This window comes from Myxocyprinus asiaticus, chromosome 12 (genome assembly GCF_019703515.2).
Source record: "Myxocyprinus asiaticus isolate MX2 ecotype Aquarium Trade chromosome 12, UBuf_Myxa_2, whole genome shotgun sequence".
NCBI lineage: Eukaryota > Metazoa > Chordata > Actinopteri > Cypriniformes > Catostomidae > Myxocyprinus > Myxocyprinus asiaticus.
The window spans coordinates 18,421,414-18,444,599 of NC_059355.1; the positions used below are offsets into that span (position 1 = coordinate 18,421,414).

Sequence of the window (23,186 nt, forward strand, 5' to 3'; positions counted from 1 at the left end):
TGGGGTTAGAGGATGTCAGCAGTCTTGTAGTTCTCTTCACTGCTCTAAATGGAGACTGTGACATCCCAGCTGACAAGTTTAATTTATGGTGATGACTTGGTAAGGATCTTGTCATTTTTTTGTGAGTGCTTGTAGTTTGTTAGATTAGTTAGTACTTGTTAGCCCTTTCCCTGCTGGTAATTATGATTTGCATTTATTTATTTATTTATTTTGATGAGTGTTAACTGATTATGTGATTAGTTGCTAATTTTGAGGTGATGCTATTCACTAATTTTGTGGCAAAGCCATTCACATTCAGCATCTCCTTTTGTGTTCATTTACATTTTTGGGGTGAACGATCCCTTTAGCTGCTGATTTTAGGATGTTCTCTGGTAATCACTATGGCTTGCCTTGTATTTTTATTTATATTGATAACTATTAACTATTACTGTTGAGAGCTCTTTACAGTTGGCTATATCTGTCCAATTGATGCTGCACAAGATTCTATGCCAAAATCATCCATTCCTTTTTTTTATTTACTTGCAGACCCCTTGAATATGAATTGCACTTTGGCAGTTAAAATTACTTTAAGAACGTTTTTTTTTTTTTTTTTTTTTTTTTATCACTAACTACGTTTCTGTCCAAGGGTTTTTTGCGACAAAAGATGTAGCGCATCAAAAAGTTTACCAATATAGCTGATGGAAACGCAAATTATCACTAAAATATTTTTCCATTTAACTCTTGCTCTTAAACTCTATGTCGATACTTCTAATGTCATGAAAAACTCGTTTGGAAACACTTTTTGTCGAGAAACATGCAAACATGTAGTGTCACATGACAGAATTTATACCAATCATTAGCCTGTGTTGATCATGACGACAAGGTATACATCCTCGAAAGCCAATTTATTGTACGTGAAGCATTACTCGCACTGTTATGGATTGGCTTAACAGTGTATCTGCACAGATCCGATGCTGCGAACACATCTGCGTCATGACACTTCCAGGAGTGCCAACACAAATATCTTGTATCATGCACCTGTCATTGACAAGTGCACGGAGAACAAGTGAATGGCCACTCTTTGCGATTAATTTAATTGCGGTGGCCATACGTTTATTTATTAAAGTTGCTTTTCCACACTATTCAAAATAATAGACGGCAGTCATGGAATTAGCCCACAATACAAAAAACATATAATTTCTGTGCACAAAGATGTTTTAAATTAAAAAGAAATACACAATACTAGGAGAAAAGCATCAGTGTGCTTTTTTGGAACACTAACATATAGCCCAATTCAATAAAATTATTGTTTAGATTTTGAAAAAATGCTGGCAAAATTTCCTGTATTAAATTAAATAAATTACCAAACAAATAAAAAATTTCTGGTGGCCACACCAGATACTGACTGTTTACTTTTGATTTTGACCCCCCCTTTTGTTCAAGGACACATTATTCCAATTCTGTTAGTCACATGTTTGTGAAACTTGTTCAGTTTATGTCTTAGTTGTTGAATCTTTTTATGTTCATACAAATATTTAAGTGTTAAGTTTGCTGAAAATAAAAGCAGTTGAAAGTGAGAGGACGTTTCATTTTTTGCTAAGTTTACTTGCCTTTTCTTTACACAAACTTAAATTAGCCTTACCCTGTTCTATAGATGAAAAAGTCAGCTGAATAACATTCTCAGAATGTTCTACACTTTTTTCAAGACTGTAAACTATCAGATCTATTTGTCCAATGCTGAGTTCACTTTCAGAAAACTAGCTTTTGAACATTTTAAAACTTTTAAATATTTATAATCTAACTCTCTTTACCTCGTATCGCTGAGCTTCTTCAGAAAATGTAAATTAGATGACTATTAATTTCAGTTGGTCGTTAAAGGTTGCTGGACAAATATGCGGGACATAATGCAGTTGTGATGGCGATGCTTTAGATTAGATGATTGTTCAAAATAGCCTATTGAATATCAGGAATGTATCATATGTAAACCCTAATATTACAATATATACATTTTTCTTTAATAGCTGGGCACACAGCATATACACATCGATGGATGGTCCTTATAATAAGACCGAAAGTTTCCCCCACTACTTGGTGCAGGTTGCCAGTTTGAACAGGGCCATGACAATTCGCTTTTGGGTCAGAACCGGTAGGAACCTGCAATAGGCCAGCATCTGGACCAATCAGAAAGGCAACAGCTCCCTTTTGATTACAATTCCTCGTCTTCTGATTGCCTTTATTTGTGAAACTGAAATGACAGTAAGCTGGCTAATTTCAGTGAATGGGGGGTGGGGGGGGCGGTGATTAGGGACATCTGGGAGGCGAAAGGTACACTTTTAGCTATATACACACATTTCTGTATGGAAATGGCTTAAGGGCAGATTTCTTTTGCGATAAACCAAAACTTATGTGACAGCGTTTTTTTAAGCATGACATCATCACGCACACCATTTTTTATCGATAAAAGGCCATTTGAATGGAAACAGGCAGAAGACAGCAAATTTCTTTGTCAATAACAAAACAGTGTGAAAAGTAGATGGAAACTAGGTTACTGTCAGCAGTACTGATAGGTTTGACTCTGTCTTTCTGTCTTGCTTTCTGTTGCTCTTCAGATTGTGGATCCTTTGGCTCGTGGACGGCAGTTCCGTTATGAAGAGTCCGAGGGACAGAGGACGGCCCATACAACTCAGGCTCCTTTGACACCATGTGGTACCTCTCTCTGCTCATTTACAAGCCAGCACTCTGGCTACACTTGTTTACCAAGGAGAAAAAGAGAATCTGTGGCTCGGATGAGCCTTCGTGCTGCCTCCAACCTGCTCAAGGTGTGTGTTTTATTAGATTTATTTTTGCTCTTCTTCATGTGCTCAGTTCTTTTTGTAGTTGTTGTATTATGATCTCCTCTTGCAGTAAGTAATATTGTGTAATGTGGTGCTGTTCTCTATTTGATGTGCTCTGGTCCTGTAGGGTCGACAGGGTCTACAGGGCGCTCCGTTTGGACGTGGATATCAGAGGAGGAGTTTTGCTCAGCACAGCTGGCTTGAAGAAGACACTGTGGACATGGCAGACACCTCTGATTCAGTTTTCTTTAGCAAAGTGAGTGTGTGTTTGTTTTGTGGCTCATTAGTCTTCCGGTGGGTGTTGGCAGTAAATGTGTCAGTATGGTAGTAGTCTGTGCTTATTATCCAAAGATTCTAGGTTCAAACTCCAATAAGAGCAAACCATGAACTGGCAAGCCTTAGACACTTAACACCAGGCTGCTCCTGGGTAACTGTGTGGTAACTAAGTGCACTGTAAGTTGCTTTGGATAAAATGGAAAGTGCTAAACAAAGGAATGGATTTTGGATGGATTTTATTTTTTTTAATTCTCCAATTCAAACTTGCATTATAACGGTATAAAACCGCTAGAAAAACAAAGGCAATGATCAAAGCTGTGTATTTACATTCATGACAATGTTATTTTTAACATATATTTACACACATTTTTGTTGAAGATAATGTGCTACATGACAAAAACACGTTAGTCAAATATACAAACTTTAACCAATTATTCATACAAATCATCAAGGAGTAGGTTCCAAGCCACTTTTCAGTTCTTAATTAAAACCGCCTTTATTAAGTTGGCTATTTCATATTAGAAACAATTTAAAAACTGTGAACAGTAATAAAGGATAAATGTGGTTTGAAAAATGTTCCCTACCAAAGAGCACCTTGCATATATTTATTTGAATTTTTGAGCAGACTGGAGTCTCTCTTTTGTCAATTATTCATGACTTTTGAAAAATTTATAAACATCTATTTAAACATTTAAATACATTTTTAGTGTATGCATACACAGCAAATGGCATAATTTTCATCATCAGCAGAGTGATCGAGCACTGTACATGTGCAGTTCGATTTTTCTAACCGCGTGTACTCTGAACCCATAGTCTGCGCATGTGCATATCTACCTTCAAGACTTGTGTACTGCTGCTGCTCCAAAGAGCCATGTGCACCGAGTGTATACTACTGTGCCTGGTCAGCTTGGCTGAATGGTGTAATGCCTATGAACTAAATCTCTAGTGAAGCAATTTAAACAGAGAGAGGGTACAGAAGTTGATTGACTAACATATTACAAAAGGACCTATTCATAGGCCCTATACGCTTAAACCATGCAAGCCGATTGGATTAACACATGTTTGAGTAAGCCGACTGGCTAACACATAACAAGTTCAAAGAACTTATCAGCTTGTGTATAATACTGTAGTGCAAAAACGAACAGCATTCACAAAGCACTCTGACTAGCTTGTAACTTTGTTCAACCTCACCTGTGTAGCAGGTGGTAGCTTGTGTGTGTGTGTGAGGTAATTAATCTGTTAAAGGAATATTCCGAGACAAGTTAAGCTCAATCAACAGCGTTTGTGGCAAAATAATGATTATTTATAAATCTGAGTATATATAAAGGCTGTCACATTTTTATAATTTCACAAGTTATTATTCAGAAAAAACAAATGGTGAAAGTTGGCTTTTTTTTTAAATGCGCTCTGCCGGTGTTCAGAGATTTAACACACATACTGGTCTGATCAGCTTTCGAGTTCGCTTCGCATTTTCTTTCTACCAATAAAAGCTGATCCTTGTCTGTTGGTTTGCATGACTTCAATAAGAACCGAATACTAGTGATGGATGCTTTCTAAACACTGCTTCATGAAGCTTTGAAACCTTTATGAACCATTTGTTTCAAACCAGTGCTTTGGAGCGTGTATCAAACTGGCTGAGTCACGTGATTTCAGCAAACGAGGCTTCATTACGTCATACTGTTTTGAAACGTCTCGAAATGTTTTGCGGTTAGACTAAGGGGTGTTGATCCCACAATGAAACCCTGAATCATTATTAAATGCAGGGCAGTGTTGCCAACTTAGCAACTTTGTCGCTAGATTTAGCAACTTTTCAGACCCCTTTAGCGATATATTTTTTATTTTTATTTTTTTAAAAGCACCTAGCGACTTTTTGGACAAACCTTAGCTACTTTCCGTAGAAGAGAGTCACCAGTACTGCCTCGAGCATGAAGTCTTGCTTTCCCACCGCAGGTACACCTTTCTTTGCATCTACTCTGTTCAGCGAGTGACAGAGAGGAGAAACACATTCAGTTGACCGCACAGCAGCTGACATAGAAGTGAATGAGCTGCACATGTGCAAACACTGTTGCCAAGGACCAATCACTAATCTGTATTGTTTACTCCTCCTTTGTTTTAATTTAAACAATTAAATTTGACCTTGTAATTTGATTTGTATTCTTGTCATGTCTTATCACTCACTATCACAGGGGTTTAGTGTGTGTTTCTGAACTCTCTGAATTCAGATAATTTTAGACTGAGTCTGTACATTGTACTTTATTCAAACACATAATAATAAACTTTATTAAACATATATACACATAATACAAATATAAATACAAATGCACACAGCCTTTGGCATTACACATTAAATAAAAAATAGCTAACATATCACACTCTAAAATGTGGGCAATGACACAAGGGTTTACAGTCTTTACAGTGCCTGACTGAAAACGGAACATTCTTCTTGTGGTTTGTTACACAGATGGAGGCTGTGCGCTGTGTGAGAGAAAAAAGAAAGACATTCTGTCGCTTCTAACTTTCTCTCTGAGTAATAATTTTACATGTAAATATAGCCGAAATCACAGCACAGCCATTGTCTTTAACTTATGTGTATGGTGATTTTGTCAGACGATGTTGCGGTTATAAAATCTGGATTTTAGCAGTGCAGAGCAGCAGCTTCGAAATGGGTTGGAAGTGACTGCTGGCTAACATATAGTCTTAATGGACCACGTTTCAGTCACTATTTCATACTCGTTCTGTTGTCTGACAACAGCAACAGAAAAAAATATGTAAATGAGAACAGCTTTATTGAGAATGTATTTAAATACAGTATGTGTGCACGGAGAGTAGGAGAGAAACAAACAGATGTAAAGGGCTGACACCTGCTGTCACGAGGCAGTATGCAAATACGACGCAATGATGTCATGAATATGGTAATTAACGCATGACATCACCTAGCGGCATTTAGCGACTTTTCGAGCAGGCTTTAGCTACTTTCCATTAAAAGTTGTTGGCAACAGTGATGCAGGCTGTAACTGATCTCAATTCAGTTCAGCAATAACTTAGGTCTATAAAATTAGACTGATTCAAACATGAATTGCTGATTTGAATTCAGTCATTTTAATTTCACTGTCGATCACCTGGAGTTGTGTTCCCACAGTAAAAATATCAAAATGTTGTGTTTATGAGAAAGAAATTTGAGAGAGACATAGATATTTTGTGACATTTAAAGAGATTTACTTGTTTTACAAAAAATTAATATGGAATTTTGGCTGTTGTATATAACGTGCCTTCACTTTCTTTTTTTATTTAGTACACCAAAATTATTTTTTCCTGCTAGAAATGTGACATAGTGTAGTGGTTAACACACTCGCCAAATTACTGAAAACACTATATATATGTAGGTCTATATTCTCCAAATATTCAGATCTGTTTCTTTCAGGATATTGTAGACAACCATAAAAAAATATGACACATACTGGGCAGTAAATCATTTCCAATGCATTGTGTCATTGTAGCTGCTTTTGACTTGTCTTCCCACTGGATTTACACACCTGTGACCAGCAGATGTCCTCATCATGTGGTGTTTTGAGCACTTTGAAACAGTGAATCATTTTCCGAAGCAATTGGTTCAATTCGGTATTTTAGAGTTCCTTGGTTCAATTGACTCTAAGTTTTGTAAAGCTTTGTTTCTGCCATCACTACCAAATACAAATAGAGTAGAATTCAATAAGAATCAAAATATTACAAGTATTGGCTTGTTATATAACTTGACTTTGCTTTAGAAGCACAGACGCCATTATGTCTTTTTTTCTCACCCAGCACTTCAACACCACACATATCCACAGTGGACTCAATTGTAACTGCAAGATTTGGTGAGAAATTCAGAAGGAAACCATTCAGTGCTGCTCACGGCAGGCAAATGCGAAAATGAAAACGAATTTGCAACACCTTGGTAATGGCATACTTAAATACTACTGTAATTACTGCCACAGTCTGACATAGCAGAAGTAGTAAGAGTAGTATGTGAAGTATGCGATTGCAAATGCAGCCCATGAAAAATATGTCACCATTGTTACATTGTAAGTCTGGCCAATCGTGAATAAGCTGTGTCATCATCAGAGCTTGTGCAGCTCTTCTGGAGCAACTACAGAGGCTGTGCAAGGTGGCTGCTTTCGAATCGCTCTCGCGATACTTTGATGGCGTACGTCATATGGATGCGGCGGTGGCGCTGTCTTAAGTCAGACAAAATTTCTAAACAACATGCACTACTTGAAGTTCAGCGCCGATCGGTCTGCGCAGCACTGCATGAAGTCAAACACACCTATTGACTCACCTGTTGATGTAGGGAAGAGGGAGGATGGAAGGGTGTTCAAGAGCTATTGTACTTCCAAAAATGCAGAGATGGCTGAACATCACATTATGCAGTGAAGATGAAAACAAAAGAGTTTTGGGGCACTTTGCTGTATATTAATTATCGGACAAAATTGTGAAGAGTGATAAGATAGAACAGTTTTCAAATCTCAAAATGATTTGGATGTTTTGTTCAAACTTTGGAGAATAAAGTGAGAAACAGCAGTCAGGGCAGACATTACCATCAAAACCAGGACTGCTTTGAGACTTTACATTAATTAATAGATTTTTATTCTTACAAGGAGTGTTTCGGGTTTAATACAAGTTAAACTCTATTGACAGCATTTTTGGCATGTTGATAACCACTGAAAATAATTTAGACTAATCTCTCTATTGAAAAAAAAAAAAAATAGCATGCAGTAAGGCACATACAATTAAAGTAAACTGGTCCATTACACAGTATATACACCATTTTTCAAAAAGTATAGCCACAATATGTAAGCATGAGTCGTCATTTTTATTTGTATAGCGTTTTTCACAACAGACGTCATTTCAAAGCAGCTGTACAGAAAATGATGTACTTGTTCTATATGATAAAATAAATTATCAGACGCACGGCAGGAAGACTCGATGGAGTATGAGCGCCGCCTAAACACTCCGGTCAAGTCGGCCATGGTTCAGAATTTTACTGTCAAGCCAGCCGTGTTTTAAAATCTAGGTGTGCACCTATTGTGATAATTACGATAATTTGCGGGAGGAACAGAAATACATGCTTTCTGACTCCTGTTCACTGGATAGGATAGCGAATGTTACTGTAATAACAAAAAAGGCATTTATGAGGTGTTTGTGAGGTGTTGGAGTTCATTAATATATTTTATTTAGCCTATGTGAAAGGTGTATGGTTTTGAAGACTTTTGAATAGGACAGGTGTATGCTTTATAACCGCAGTTTGCTGCATTAACATTAGATAATATTGTAAATAAAACATTTCTACCAAGGATCTCTCATTGTAAATGTCACTAATATGTACCTTGTAATAAACTTTGAATTGTAGAGTAAAATCAAATTATCTTTATATAAAAGATAGATAGATAGATAGAGATGTATATATAAGATGAACAATAATTGCAAAGGACACTATCAAAAGTCTTAACTTTATCACTTTGGACTAAGATGGATGTAGTCAACAAAAATGTCAAAGAGGTCAGAGACTTGAATAAAGGTGATAAATAAAATAAAATAAAAAAAAAAAAAGTAGAAAAAAAGGGACCTTGCAATGGACCTCCCACACTGTCTGAAACCTCAATATGAAGCATATTTACTGTGTCATTTTGGGGTAAAAGGTGTCCAAAGTCACCAAAATGCGCAGATATTGCGATTTTTCTCAAATTCTGAAACTGTAAGTAGAAAAAATGAAGGCCCATTTTTTGCATGGAATCTCCCACACTGTCTGAACCATCAATATGAAGCATATTTACTGTGTCATTTTAGAGTGAAATGCATCCAAAGTCAGTAATACATGCAAATACATTGTGATTTTTCCTGAACTCAGAGACCTATAGAAAGGTGAATAAAAAAAAAAAAAGCAGAAAAAATAAGGCCAATTTCTTGCAAGGGACCTCCCACACTATCTAAACTCTCAATATGAAGTAGAGCCCGACCGATATGGGATTTTTGAGACCGATACCGATTTTAGAGAGGGAAAATTCACCGATTACCGATATGATGGCCGATATAGTTAATTTTTGAACCGGAATGAAAACAGGCCTTTTCTGTGTGGATTTTTCACCGATTTTGCATTGATATGACTATGCAAAGGTACTCCGAAGGCTGCTTTCTTAAATATTTTTGTCAAAGAATATTTTACATTATTATTATACATTGTCAACAAATTCTAGAAATGAACACTCAGAAAATTAAGAATAAATAAAAATACAATAAATAGCTTAATAATTCTCAGTACTGTATGTTTAGTATAAGTCAATTGCTGACCATTTAAATAAAGAATAAATAAAAATAAAACAAATAGCTATATAAACATCAGTACTGTTTAGTATCAGTCAAATGCTGACCGTTTAATAAAGAATAAATAAAAATAAAATAAATAGCTAAATAAACATCAGTACTGTTTAATATCAGTCAAATGCTGACCATTAAAATAAAGAATAAATAAAAATAAAATAAATAGCTAAATAAACATTAGTACTGTTTAGTATCAGTCAAATGCTATTAAAATAAAGAATAAATAAAAATAAAATAGCTAAATAAACATCAGTAATGTTTAGTATGTCAGTTGCTGACCATTTAAATAAAGAATAAATAAAAATAAAATAAATAGCTAAATAAACATCAGTACTGTTTAATGTCAGTCAAATGCTGACTATATTAATACTGCCGAGTCAAGATAAACAGATAAGCATTGGTGTTACACTGTATTCTGCTATGCAAGTTCAGGGGAAACTTTCAACGGTGGAAAACCAGACTTTTAAATATTACATTTTGTAAATGCAACGACTGGAATTGTTCGGTTGAAGGGGTACCAAACTGTGAATCCTGAACAAAACAGTTGAATACATGTTAACTCATTAGCTTCCACTCAGCTGACAACAATGAAAGTAGCTACGTGCTTAGCTAGTTAGCTATAAGCTCGTTGTCATGGAGAGTAAAAGACGGACGTTGTTTATTTTACTTTCCAGCATTGTGTCTCACCAACTAGATAACAACAGCATGAAATCAACACTCATCGGACACAATCCACCACCGCACCGTTGTCTGTTGAGCTGCAAAGAGATGCTCTGATGTTTACCTTTCAATCTGCTACATTACTTACTACACTGACAAACTATAGCTGGCTAACAGCAAACAAACATGAGTGACATGGTTGTCAGGGACAAGATTAATGTTATATTAGTTATATTGAAAAGGGAAAATGATGGGGTCATTGTATTTCACAAACTAGTTAACTTACCGAGACACTGCTGAACTCTGCCCTATATAACGATATATCGGTCAGGCACTAATATGAAGCACATTTACTGTGGTAATTTGGAGAAAAATGCATCCAAAATCAATAAAAGGCTCAAAGACATCAGTATTTTTGAAGGCCCATTTCTTGCAAGGGACCTCCCACACTGTCTGAACCCTCAATAAGAAGCATATTTACTGTCATTTTAGAGTAAAATGCATCCAAATTCAATAAAAGGCTCAAAAAAATCTGTATTTTTCTCAAATTTAGAGACCTGTAGAAAGGTGAATTCAAATAAGTAGAAAAAATTTAGGCCCAATTCTTTCAAGGGACCTCCCACACTGTCTGAACACTCAAAATGAAACATATTCATTGTATCATTTTAGAGTAAAATGCATCCAAGGCTCAAAGAAATCTGTATTTTTTTCATTTTTTTATTTAGAGACACTACCTAAACTCTCAATATGAAGCATATTTACTGTGGCAATTTGGAGTAAAAAGCATCCAAAGTCACCAAAACGTGCAAAAACATTGCTACTTTGAATTTGGAGACCTGTAGAATTGTGATTTCACATAAGTACAAAAAGGGTCAGTAATCTTAGATAGTGTCATGTGTTCTCAACACCGCCTACATCATGTGGGACACACAGGGTCACAGCCCAATGCAACATAAATTAAAATCCTTTTTGCTAGTGATTTTACTGGATTCTTCATTACGAGAGAGAACATGAATTTGAACAATTTGCTGTGCTCAAATTCTTTTTTTTTAAATGAGTTGACAATCATTTCCCGCAGGTTACATCCTTACATGTTTTTTTTTTTTTTTTCCTTAAAGCTTAACTCTATACCTTTTTCATTGTTTAATTAATTTCTCCTATTCTAGCTTAATATGCAGAGAGCTATAAGTATGCCATTAGTAGGTTAATTTTCTCAAACACTGTAAACACTGTCTCTGTGGCGCTATGACATTTCCCGTTTGTTTTGGGCAACCCTCTAGACCATACCCACCAACACTGACTCAACCAATGGCGTCAGTTGGGGGTGGGACTATCTATTTGTTCAACCAAAAGCAGATAGGTTGAACAAATGTTTTGAATTTTTTTAGATTTTTGCAATTTCGTTAGTGGCACTATATGGTGCAGAAAATGCATACTTCAGCTTTAAAGATGAACAAAGTAAACAGTTTTTTTTTTTATTTTTAATTAAATTATCGAGTAAACGCAAGGCAATGCTCTGGAGTTGATTAACATCTCTGAAGGTTCAAGGAACCTAATACATCTAAATTATACATGTTTATCAAAGATATTGTTTTACAGTTGTATTGTGTAAAAAATACACTCTAGCAAGACCATCTGATGTGCTTTTTTATTATTTATGTAATACATTTTCTTTTAACACATTTTCTAGTGAAATTATTGACAATTGAAAATTAAAAAAGTTTGACTTCCATGTTCAAATAATGATTTTAATAAGTAATATAATATCAAAATCTAAAGTACAATAAGGGGGAAAAACATATATACAGTAATAATAAAACTTATGTTTTACTAAATATACTGAACTTAAATTACATCAATTGGTAACACACACACAATTCTAATAGGTCAAACACACTTTAATGCTTTGAGTTCAGTCATCCCATAATTGATATATATAATTAATATATCCATAATAATTTAAATATTTTACATCAGTCTAACTTCATTTTTTCTTTAAATCAACTTGCATTTACTTTGCCCTAATTAATTATTTACTTTACCTGCATAAACCTGAAAATGTCAACCTTATTAATATGGCTAGATTGAATGCATTATTTTCCACTAAATGTGTAAAATATAATGAAATTACTTCATTAATGCAAAACTTAAGTTAAAACATAAAAGATTCAGATATGACATTTTAAAAACAATTATTTGTATTAACAATTTGGTTTGTTTCTTGCAGAAAACATTCACTAAGTTTAGGTCCACACAACAACTGGTCTATATGTATCATTCACTGTATATACAATATTTGCCTTTTCGTCATAAAAAATTCTAACTTTAACAATTGTTCATGTTCTGTAGCAACTTGAACAATGCTGTAAATACAAATAATTTTTTTAATAAACTGTTAAGTTATCTATTGTGTTACAAACACAATTTCCTCTTTGCAATTTTAATAATAGAACAATATCAAACAGAGCATGGTGTGTCCTTGCTTTAGAACAGCTTGGTGGTGTTTAGCGGGTTTACCCTTGCACAATTAAGGTGAATATTAAGGTAATTAATAACCATACAGTAAGACACCTTCTTACATACAACTAGACACATTCTTACAAACAGTCATACAAATACACACATTCTGACATATAACCACACAACTAGACACATTCTTAAACAGTCATACAAATAGACACATTCTGACATATAACCCAACAACAAGACACATTCTTAAAAACAGCCAGACAAGTAGAAAAATTCTTACAGAAAACAATACAACTACGCTCTGACATCCAACTAGACCCATACTTGCATACAAACAACTGCACACATTTTTATATACAATCGTCATTACAGCAATCTAAGACATCTTATGCATTTCAAGCCGCAAGAGTAGTTTGTAGAAAAAATAATTGGCAATCGATGAGGTTTTGGATAAGCCAGGTTGAGTATATACAGTTGTGCTCAAAAGTTTGCATACCCTGGCAGAAATTATGACATTTTGGCATTGATTTTAATTTTATTTAAGGATAGTGATCATATGAAGCCATTTATCATCACATAGTTGTTTAGCTTTTTTTTTTAATCATAATGATAACAGAAATCACCCAAATGGCCCTGATAAAAAGTTTACATACCCTTGAATGTTTGGCCTTATTACAGACACACAAGGTGACACACACAGGTTTAAATGGCAATTAAAGGTTAATTTCCCACACTTGTGGCTTTTTTAATTGCAATTAGTGTCTGTGTATAAATAGTCAATGAGTTTGTTAGCTCTCACATGGATGCACTGAGCAGGCTAGATGGAAAAGGATATAAAAAGATATCCAAAGCCTTGAAAATGTCAGTCAGTACTGTTCAGTCACTTATTAAGAAGTGGAAAATTCGGGGATCTCTTGATACCAAGCCAAGGTCAGGTAGACCAAGAAAGATTTCAGCCACAACTGCCAGAAGAATTGTTCGGGATACATAGAAAAACCCACAGGTAACCTCAGGAGAAATACAGGCTGCTCTGGAAAAAGATGGTATGGTTGTTTCAAGGAGCACAATACGATGATAGCTGAACAAATATGAGCTGCATGGTCGAGTTTTGAGTGAAGCTGTACCATGATTGCTGGTTATTTGTGAATAAAACGGACTCATGTGAACTGTGGAAACCGGTTCCCGTTTCCTCCAGTGGCGAAGACGACTCCATAGCAGCGTACCTTCCTCCTTATCCAGGGTTTCGGCACCAGTGTAACAAAGGTTCGGGTTGGGCACAGATAGAGGAGGAACCGGTTTCCACAGTTCATGTGAGTTTTATTCACAAATAACCAGCAATCGCGGTACAGCTTCACTCAAAACACAAGATGGCTTTTCAGCGTCACTCAAATAAACAGTCCGCTTTTCAGCTTCACACAACACAAGGCTCTTTCTCTGGTCTGACTCTGGTCTGTCTGTCTCTCTCCTCTCTCTGTGAACTGGCCGTCTTTTTATCTCCCCCAACTCTCACTGTGAACATAGAGATGGTAAATAGTCACAATTCATCTCAGGTGGATGTCCTTACCGCTCTCTCTCTCTCCCCAGACGGGCGCTCGACCATGGCCTCACCTCCACAGACAGTAAATATGCTTCATATTGAGGGTTCAGACAGTGTGGGAGTTCCCTTGCAATAACTGGGCCTTCATATTTTCTATTTATTTGAATTTTTTTTTTTACAGGTCTCTAAATTTGAGAAAAATACAGATTTCTTTGAGCCTTGTATTGAATTTCAGTGCATTTTTATCCAAATTGCCACAGTAAATGTGCTTCATATTGACAGTTTAGATAGTTTGGGAGGTCCCTTGCAAGAAATGGGCCTTTGTTTTTTCTCTTTATTTGAATTCACCTTTCTACAGGTCTCTAAATTTGAGAAAAATACAGATTTCTTTGAGCCTTGTATTGAATTTCGATGCATTTTACTTTAAAATGACACTGTAAATGTGCTTCATATTGATAGTGTGGGAGGTCCCTTGCACGAAATGGTCCTTTTTTTCCTATTTATTTGACTTTTCCTTTTTACAGGTCTCTAAATTTGAGAAAAATACAGATTTCTTTGAGCTTTGTATTGAATTTCGATGCATTTTACTCTAAAATGACACTGTAAATGTGCTTTATATTGAGAGTTTAGATAGTGTGGGAGGTCCCTTGCAAGAAATTGGCCTTAATTTTTTCTACTTATTTGAATTCACCTTTCTATAGGTCTTTGAGTTCAGGAAAAATCACAATGTCTTTGCATGTTTTGGTGAATTTGGACACATTTCTCTCCAAAATGACAGTAAATATGCTTTATATTAATGTTTCAGACAGTGTGGGAGGTCATTTGTAAGAAATGGCATTCATTTTTTCTACTAAATTGAATTCACCTTTCTATAGGTCTATGAGTTCAGGAAAAATCACAATATATTTGTGCATTTTGTTGACTTTGTATGCATTTTTCTCCAAATTACCACAGTAAATTTGCTTCATATTGAGAGTTTAGATAGTGTGGGAGGTCCCTTGCCAGAAATGGGTCTTAATTTTTTCTACTTATTTGAATTCACCTTACTATAGGTCTCCGAGTTCCAGAAAAATCACAATGTCTTCCCGTTTTGCTGACTTTGGATGCATTTTACTCCAAAATGACAGTAAACATGCTTCATATTTATGGTTCATTCAGTGTGGGAGATCAATTGCAAAAATGGGCCTTCATTATTCTACTTATTTGAATTCGCCTTTCTATAGGTCTCTGAGTTCAGGAAAAAGACAATGTTTTTGTGCTTTTTGGTGATTTTGTATGCATTTTACTCAAAAATGACACCGTAAATATGCTTCACATTGAGTGTTCAGATAGTGTGGGAGGTCCCTTGCAAGAAATGGGCCTTCACCTTTATATGGGCCTCTGACCTCTTTGAGGTTTTTGTTGACTACATCCATCTTATTCCAAAGTGATAAAGTAAATAGGCTTTTTATTAAGGCTTTTGATAGTGTGGGAGGTCTTTTGCAAGAAGTGTTGATCTTATATATCTCTATATGTATCCTAACTGTCTATCTGTCTGTCTGTCTATCTATCTATCGTTTATATAAAGATGATTTGAATTTTCTACAGGACTCTACAGTTCAAAGTTTATTACAAGGTACATATTAGTGACATTTTCAATGAGAGATCCTTGGTAGAAATGTTTAATTTATAATATTATCTATATATCCTATCCAGTGAACAGGAGTCAGAAAGCACTTCTTTCTGTTCTTCCCGCAAATTACCATATTTATCACAATAGGTGCGCCCAGATTTTAATCGCGGCTGGCTTAACAGTGAAATTCTGAACCGCAGCTGGCTTGACCGGTGTGTCCAAACAGAACAGCCTCCCCAAATACACAGCGGCAGCGATAGCAGCCTGCCAACAAACATGCTTGTTTTGGTGTGGTTCTGGGCATAGATTTCATTCTAAAAGTGTGCATAAATACGAAAGTCAGATTTTGCACATTCACAAAAGTTTTCAGATTTAGAAAGCCGTATGTATGCCAGAACCAGCACAAGGTTCACTTTATAAATCCAAGTTAGTGGAAAATTGTGTGTATATGCACGTGGTTTATTCCCCACTCCGTCTCCTCCCCAAAATAACCATATATGGGGTGTAAAACGCCTGTTTTACTTTCAATAACCTAATCTGCATGTAATTTACATATGCATGTTGCCATCCAGACATGTGATACTACTGCATTTAACTGTACAAGAAACTAGGAGAATAGAATATTCTGATTGTCACATGTGCCTTGAAGATAGATGTTACTGCTTTCTTGTTAGAAAGATTATTTTACAAGATATTAAGACATGTTTTCAGAGAATGCATCTTGAATAGGCTACAGGTGAAGTGTATTATTATTACCCCACTGGAAAATTATTTTAGATTTATGTAAGCATATCTAACCTGACTCATATCTAACCTTAAGCAATTTTGACTCTCTGGTCATTTTTTTTAAATTGTGTATGATTTTATAGATCATTAAAAGTAAGACTTGTTGGACACAAAAAAATGAAAATGAAATTTTTTTTGTCTGACATCGTATCACTCAAAAATAAAATGTGCAAGCTTACTTTTTTCTATAATCAACTTATTAAACCAAAAGTACTGCTGATTGCAATGGAATTTTTCAACTGTTTTTCAAGCAATTTGGGTCAGGAGGAAGTGTGACAGGCAACACATTTCATGCACATTTTGTGCACCTGTGTGCAGCTGTACTGTACCTCATTTTTCTGACTTATCAAGACATATCCAGACACCCAACTACCAGTCTCTCCAAATCCTCGCTGTCATCAAAAGTACGTTCCCTCCTTATGATGCCATGGGAAAGTCTTCCAAAAGCAGCGCACAACCAATATTTCCTTTTTACAGTTTATATTTTAATGTCTTTTTAATTATTTATGTAAAATTACTATAGCCAAATATCGACTTGATAACAATTACTTATTAAGTACCTTACTCCATACGCTTTTATTCTAAATGTTTTGTATTAAATGAAAAGCAGAACACACACAAGTTGACAATTGGGATGTATTCCGTCAGGCCATCGGACTCCAACTTGAAGAGCTTTACTAACTGTCATTGAATCATGCTCTTGAAGGAATGAACAGCATCCAGTTCAGCATAACACTAGTATTTCGGTTATAGTTGAAGGCCAATTTGCATATATTGCAGGTTACCGTAGCATTTGTGTCATTTAGAATAGCCTATGGAATGTTTTGAACATTATCAGTGTTGATACAATGCTATGCACATATGCAATGCAGATACTGAGAATGCGTAAGATTGCTGTTGATGCGTTGCGTTGTAGAGCAGAGCGACACAGTAAATAAACCGCAGTTATGAAGTGCATTCTGTGTGTGCATCTTTTAATGTGAGTCTAACAGACCATCACATTGTGTATTTGAGCCACTGCTCCTTTTCAGTGCAGAGCCACCTGGCTTCACACCCGCTGTATTTCCTACAGATGCGTTTTATAAATCACTTGGTGAGCGACTATTCGACTTCAAGCTGACAGCATCCACTACATTAGTTGTAGTCGAATAGTCTGCGCAACTCTTACTTCACAGGGTGGGCTGCAACGTCGACAGGCTGCTGCAGCACGCCCAGCACCCCTAGTTACCACGGCTATGCTGCTAAATGACAAATAGCTAAATGCCATGCAGTTAACATTTATACAATTACAGTGCAGTTGTTAATGCTGTAGTCATGTTTTTAATGCATGCATTTTATAAGCACTTCTTTAGATCCTCTATCTTTCACAGGTGGATGTCCATGATGAGCTTTATTCCATGGCAGATGATGTCTTTGAGTCGCCCCCTATTTCAGCATCTCACCCCATGGGAGATGTGTTTTTGGGCGAGGGAATGTCATTCTCCAGCTTGTAAGTTAAAAATAGAAGAAAAATGTTTCTTGTGAAAATAATTGTAAGGGTACATCCTTTATCTTTACCTCTGCTGCTTCAAAAGCTGCTTTTATTAAATGTTTGTGGAAGTACTCATACTTGGATTAGGGATTTAAAATAAATAAATAAATAAAACCTCACCCCAAGTATTAAACTTCAGTGTACAACTCAGAACGTTTCTAAGCAATCTGACTAATATTTTTGCCTGGTGGATAACTTATTTAAAAAGGGTGGGGGAAAAATACCATTGACTTATATCTGTCTGTCTGTCTGTCTGTTTGTCTTAAATTACACACATACAATTGTTAAAAATTAAATAAACATTTGTTTTCTAATATATTTTCTCAATTTCACACAAAAAACTTTTATTTTATGAAAATAAGATAGCAGCTTCTCCTGGTTTGTTTAGTCATCCTATTTTAGTAATTTGTTTACTCATAAAGAATTAATAAAAGGAAATAACATCCTTGCACACAGTTGTGCAGAAAACATGGACTGTAGCAATCACATTTTTTACTTTACTAAAAGAATGAATCAAACAAATTGTACAGTGTTCAGTGAATATAACGTTAATAGCAGCCAGTTACATACATCAGTTGAAGTGCTCTGAATTTAAAGTTGCTCTCTCACTCTCTCGTGCGGACTCAGCGAGAGCAGCAGTCTACTTACCGCTTCCAGTTTACATGACCAAGATCTCCTCCTTTAAGTCTCACGGTCTGACGGTCTAGCTACATTTGTGAATCAGAGAGACACAGTTTTGGTCCAGACTGATAAAAAACGCACTTCAGTGGAATATCTAAGAGTGCTTCACAGGAATACACGATTCACAGGAAGAAATCACTGGATTTGCGAAATTTTTATGAGGTTTTTGAATTAAATCTTTAAAAGTTTCGTTATATTTAAACAAAATGTTCACATATTTGGCTATGGCGTATGATTGAAATTGTATTACTTGTCTTATTAGACAGTTGTATATTTTTACATTTAGTAATTTAGCAGACGCTTTTACCCAAAGTGGCTTACAAATAAGGCACATAGCAAGCAATTTGTCATACAGAGTTTAACAATATCTGCAGTGTTTTACTGCCATGTTCTCAAGGTGGCTGGAGTAGTATAAGTGCTAGCACAGAAGAAAGAGACAGAGAAGGATTTTTTGCAAGTTAAGTGCAATAGTAAGTGCAATTAGTGTGGGTTGGATAAGCGTTTATGGAACAGATGTGTTTTCTGCTGGTTCTTGAATGTTGAGATGGTATCAGCAGATCTTGTGGAGGTTGGAAGTTCATTCCACCACAGAGGAGCAGAGAAAGTGAACGATCGTGAAATAGACTTTGAGCCTCTTTGTGATGGGACCACCAGGTGCCGCTCGTTCATAGACCGCAGAGAGGTGAATTGAAGAGGGTGCAGTTCCATTGGCTGTCCTGAAGGCCAGAGTCAATGCCTTGAATTTGATGTGGGTAGCTACAGGTAGCCAGTGGAGTGAAAGCAAGTGTAGGGTGACATGAGCCCTTTTTGGCTGATTGAAGACCAGATGTGCTGCTGCATGCTGGACCATCTGCAGTGGCGTAATTGTGTTAGCTGGGAGGCCAGCCAACAAAGCATTACAGTAGTCCAGTCTTGAAATGACCAGAGCTTGGATCAGAAGCTGTGCAGCATATTCAGACAAAAAAGGTCTGATTTTCCTGATGTTGTAAAGAGCGAGTCTGCAACATCAGGTGGTTGATGAGATGTGGGCGGTGAAATTAAGCTGGTCATCTACCATCACTCTCGGGTTCCGGGCTGTTCTGGTTGGCGTCAGTGTAGTTTAACCAAGATGAATAATGAGGCTGTGGTCAACAGATGGGTTGGCTGGGATTATGAGGAGTTCTGTCTTGGCAAGGTTGAGCTGAAGGTGACATTCCTTCATCCAGGCTGAAATGTTTGAGAGGCAGGCAAAGATACGAGCTGAGACAGTGGGGTCATCAGGCTGGAACGACAGATAGAGCTGCTTATCATCTGCATAGCAGTGGTAGGAAAAACCTTGTACCTCAGTGATCGATCCGAGTGATGTTGAGACATCGAGAAGAGAAGGGTTCCAAGCACTGATCCGTGAAGAACATCAGTGGTCAGCTGGTGTGTCTTGGACACCTCTCCTCTCCAGAAGACCTTGAAAGATCTGCCTGTGAGGTATGACTCAAACATCCAAGCACAGTTCCTGTGATGCCCAAGTCAGAGAGGGTGGACAGGAGGATCTTGTGGTTCACTGTGTTGAACGCAGCAGAAAGGTGCAGGAGGATGAGGACAGATGATTTGGAGTTAGCTCTCACCAATCACAGGGTTTCAGCCACTAACAACAGGACAGTCTCTGTTGAGTGTCCTTTTTTGAAGCCATACTGATGTCTGTCGAGTAGGTTGTTCTGTGAGAGAAAAGCAGACAACTGGTTGAATACGACCCTCTCAAGAGTTTTAGAAAGGAAGGGTAGGAGAGAGGCCGGTCTGTAGTTGTCGACTACTGTGGGGTTGTGTGTTGGTTTTTTAAGCAGTGGGGTTACTCAAGCCTGCTTGAATGTATTGGGAAAGTTTCCAGTTGTGAGAGATGCGTTGATAATGTTTGTGCGAATAAGATCGAGTGAGAGGCAGCTTGCATGAGATTCGAAGGGATCGTTTCAAGTGGACAGGTGGTAGGACGTTTAGAAAGAAGCACTTTGGAGACTTTAGTCTTGGAGAGAGGAGAGAAAGAGGAAAACAGAGGATGGGATGTTGGAAGAGAGTTGCTGTGGGTGTTATGTGTAGAGAACGGGGTGCTAATGCTCACTACTTTGTCAGTAAAAAACATGGCAAAGTCATCAACATTCAGAGAAGTAGTAGGATGTGGTGGACGAGGATGTAGAAGAGAAAGCTGAAAATAGTTTACGGGTATCTGAAGTGTTACTGACCTTATTCGGTTAATAATCAATTTTAGCAGCAGAACCTACTTGCATAGGTCAGCAGTGTCTTTTGACTTGCACCACTTTCTCTCCGCAGCCCTCAGCTCGGTTTGGTGATCACAAAGTGTCTCCGACAGCAGGGGCTGGAGGGTGTGGCACGTGCTGGGCTGGAGGTAAGAGGACAGACACTATCAAGGCAAGAAGCTAATGGTGAGCACAGAGCATTTGTAGCTTCATTTAAATCAAGTGAAGAGAAATTGTTAGTGGAGGGAAGAGATGCAGAGACTATGGAAGTGAAGTGAGTGGCTGAGAGAGAGCGCAAAGGTTGCACCGGTAGGAGACCATAGGTGGAGTAAGAAGTTATAGAAGAAGGAAGAGTAACAGAAAACTGGATGAAGAAATGGTCCGAGATATGTAGAGGAGTAACAAGGGGATTATTGAAGATACAATTACATGTAAGGATGAGATCTAGCTCTTTCCTTGCTCTGTGATTTGCAGGGGTGTGCAGTCTTGAAAGGTCGAATGAGGTCAGAAGAGCTAGAAAGTCAGCCGCTTTCCAGGTAGATGTTAAAGTCCCCAAGGATCATCGGCAGAGTGCCATCCTCAGGAAATTAGGACTGCAATACATCTAGCTTTTCAAAAAAGTTGCCTAGTTGACCTGGGGGACGATAGATGACTAAAAAGTGGATTTTAGGAGGTTTAGTGGCAGTAATGGCATGATATTCAAAAGTTGTGTTATAGCAGAGAGATGAGTGAATTTCCATGAGTTGGAAATGAGCAAACCAGTTCCCCCACCCTGCCCAGTCAGACAAGGGGTGTGGGTGAAAGTGAAGTCAGTAGAGAGAGCTGAGGGAGTTTCAGTGTTGTCTCTGAAGATCCATGTCAAAACATTGAGTTATGACTGACTGGCAAAGGCTGGAATGAAGTCCGCTTTGTTGACAGTTGACAGGCAGTTCCACAGTCCAACAGAGATGGAGAGGGGCTGTGGAGAGGCAGTGCTAAGTGACCTAAGGTACTCTGGAGTGCGTAGTCGACAGCGTGTCTGTGTAGATTTTCGCCTACATGAAACAACATTTTTTAATTAAACTGCGCAAGGACTTTAAACTTTAAACATTAGCTTATGCATGTCTGCTATTCTGCGGTACTGTTTATATGAGACTTTGTTGCATGCCAGTCTCAGTGCCGCCGTGGCTTGCTAAACTAATCGACCAAATGGGAAAATGTATTGTTCGATGCTGGTAATTAAAAAATAACAAATATCGGCTGATTTATCAGCCTCTGCAATATATCAGTCGACCATTAATCATAGAGAATTGGGAGTTTAGCACTTTTGATTCAGGCCAGTAAGCAACCACCTGGCAATATCAAGGAGCCACTCAAAATATTTTAGCAATGCCTTAGATACCACTTAGCAACCACCCAGAAAAACATATCAACTGCATAGTAATGTGCTGGCAACCACCCAGAACATCCTAGCATCATGGTTGTGACATTTGAATGGGAAAGCACCACTGTCATTTTCTTCATAAAATGTATCTAGTTTTTCAGTCTTGCAGATGCATTCACTTTTTTTTTTTCTTCCCCTTTACCTGTTCTCTTGATTTCTATATTTCCAGGGTGAAAAAGGATCTCCCTAAAGGTGTGACCCCTTTTGAAAGAGCCTCTCCCCGCCGTGGCCGTCGAATTGCCTCTAAAGTCAAGCATTTTGCGTTTGATAAGCAGAAGCGTCAGTATGGAATGGGTGTGGTGGGCAAGTGGCTGAACCGACACTATAGACGCAGCCTTAGCAGCCAAGTGCAGAAACAGCTGGATGACTTTAACAGCCATCGGTGAGTATAAATAAAAAAGCCACAGTGACCCAACTATACTTCTCAACAAACATCAGAAGCTTCCCAGTGTTAGATGTTGCCTTTAGACTTTTAAGAAATAAATTGTGACTATTAATTGTCTCTCTGTCAGGCCGTATTTTACCTATTGGATCACCTTTGTGCATATTGTCATCACTCTGCTGGCCTGCATTACATATGGATTTGCTCCTGTGGGCTTTGCCCAGCACTCTACCACTCAGCTGGTAAGATAACAATAGAAAGTGCATTAGCAAGTCACTGAACTTCTCAACTATTGCAAGGAACAATCCAGTTTTTAACTAAGTAGCACAGATATCCAGGGTTTAGTCAGTTTAATGTGGTTAATAGCACAGGGCTGTTAATGTTTGTTGAAATCAAGTGGACAAGTAGTATTTTGCTTACAAGTTGGTCACTTTGAT

General features: G+C 37.2%; 1 protein-coding gene across 3 annotated transcripts in view; it reads left to right on the forward strand.

Annotated features, from left to right (window-relative positions):
• LOC127448998 (inactive rhomboid protein 2-like) overlaps positions 1 to 23,186 on the forward strand; it is a 156,750-nt gene that overhangs the window by 48,984 nt on the left and 84,580 nt on the right. For 2 of the 3 annotated variants that reach the window (XM_051712039.1, XM_051712040.1), the window contains exons 6-10: positions 2,589 to 2,798; positions 2,941 to 3,069; positions 17,878 to 17,996; positions 22,537 to 22,749; positions 22,880 to 22,991. In XM_051712039.1, coding sequence (XP_051567999.1) covers positions 2,589 to 2,798; positions 2,941 to 3,069; positions 17,878 to 17,996; positions 22,537 to 22,749; positions 22,880 to 22,991 — 783 coding nt within the window. The remainder of the gene's footprint in view (positions 1 to 2,588; positions 2,799 to 2,940; positions 3,070 to 17,877; positions 17,997 to 22,536; positions 22,750 to 22,879; positions 22,992 to 23,186) is intronic. The other variant, XM_051712041.1, reaches the window with a different exon arrangement.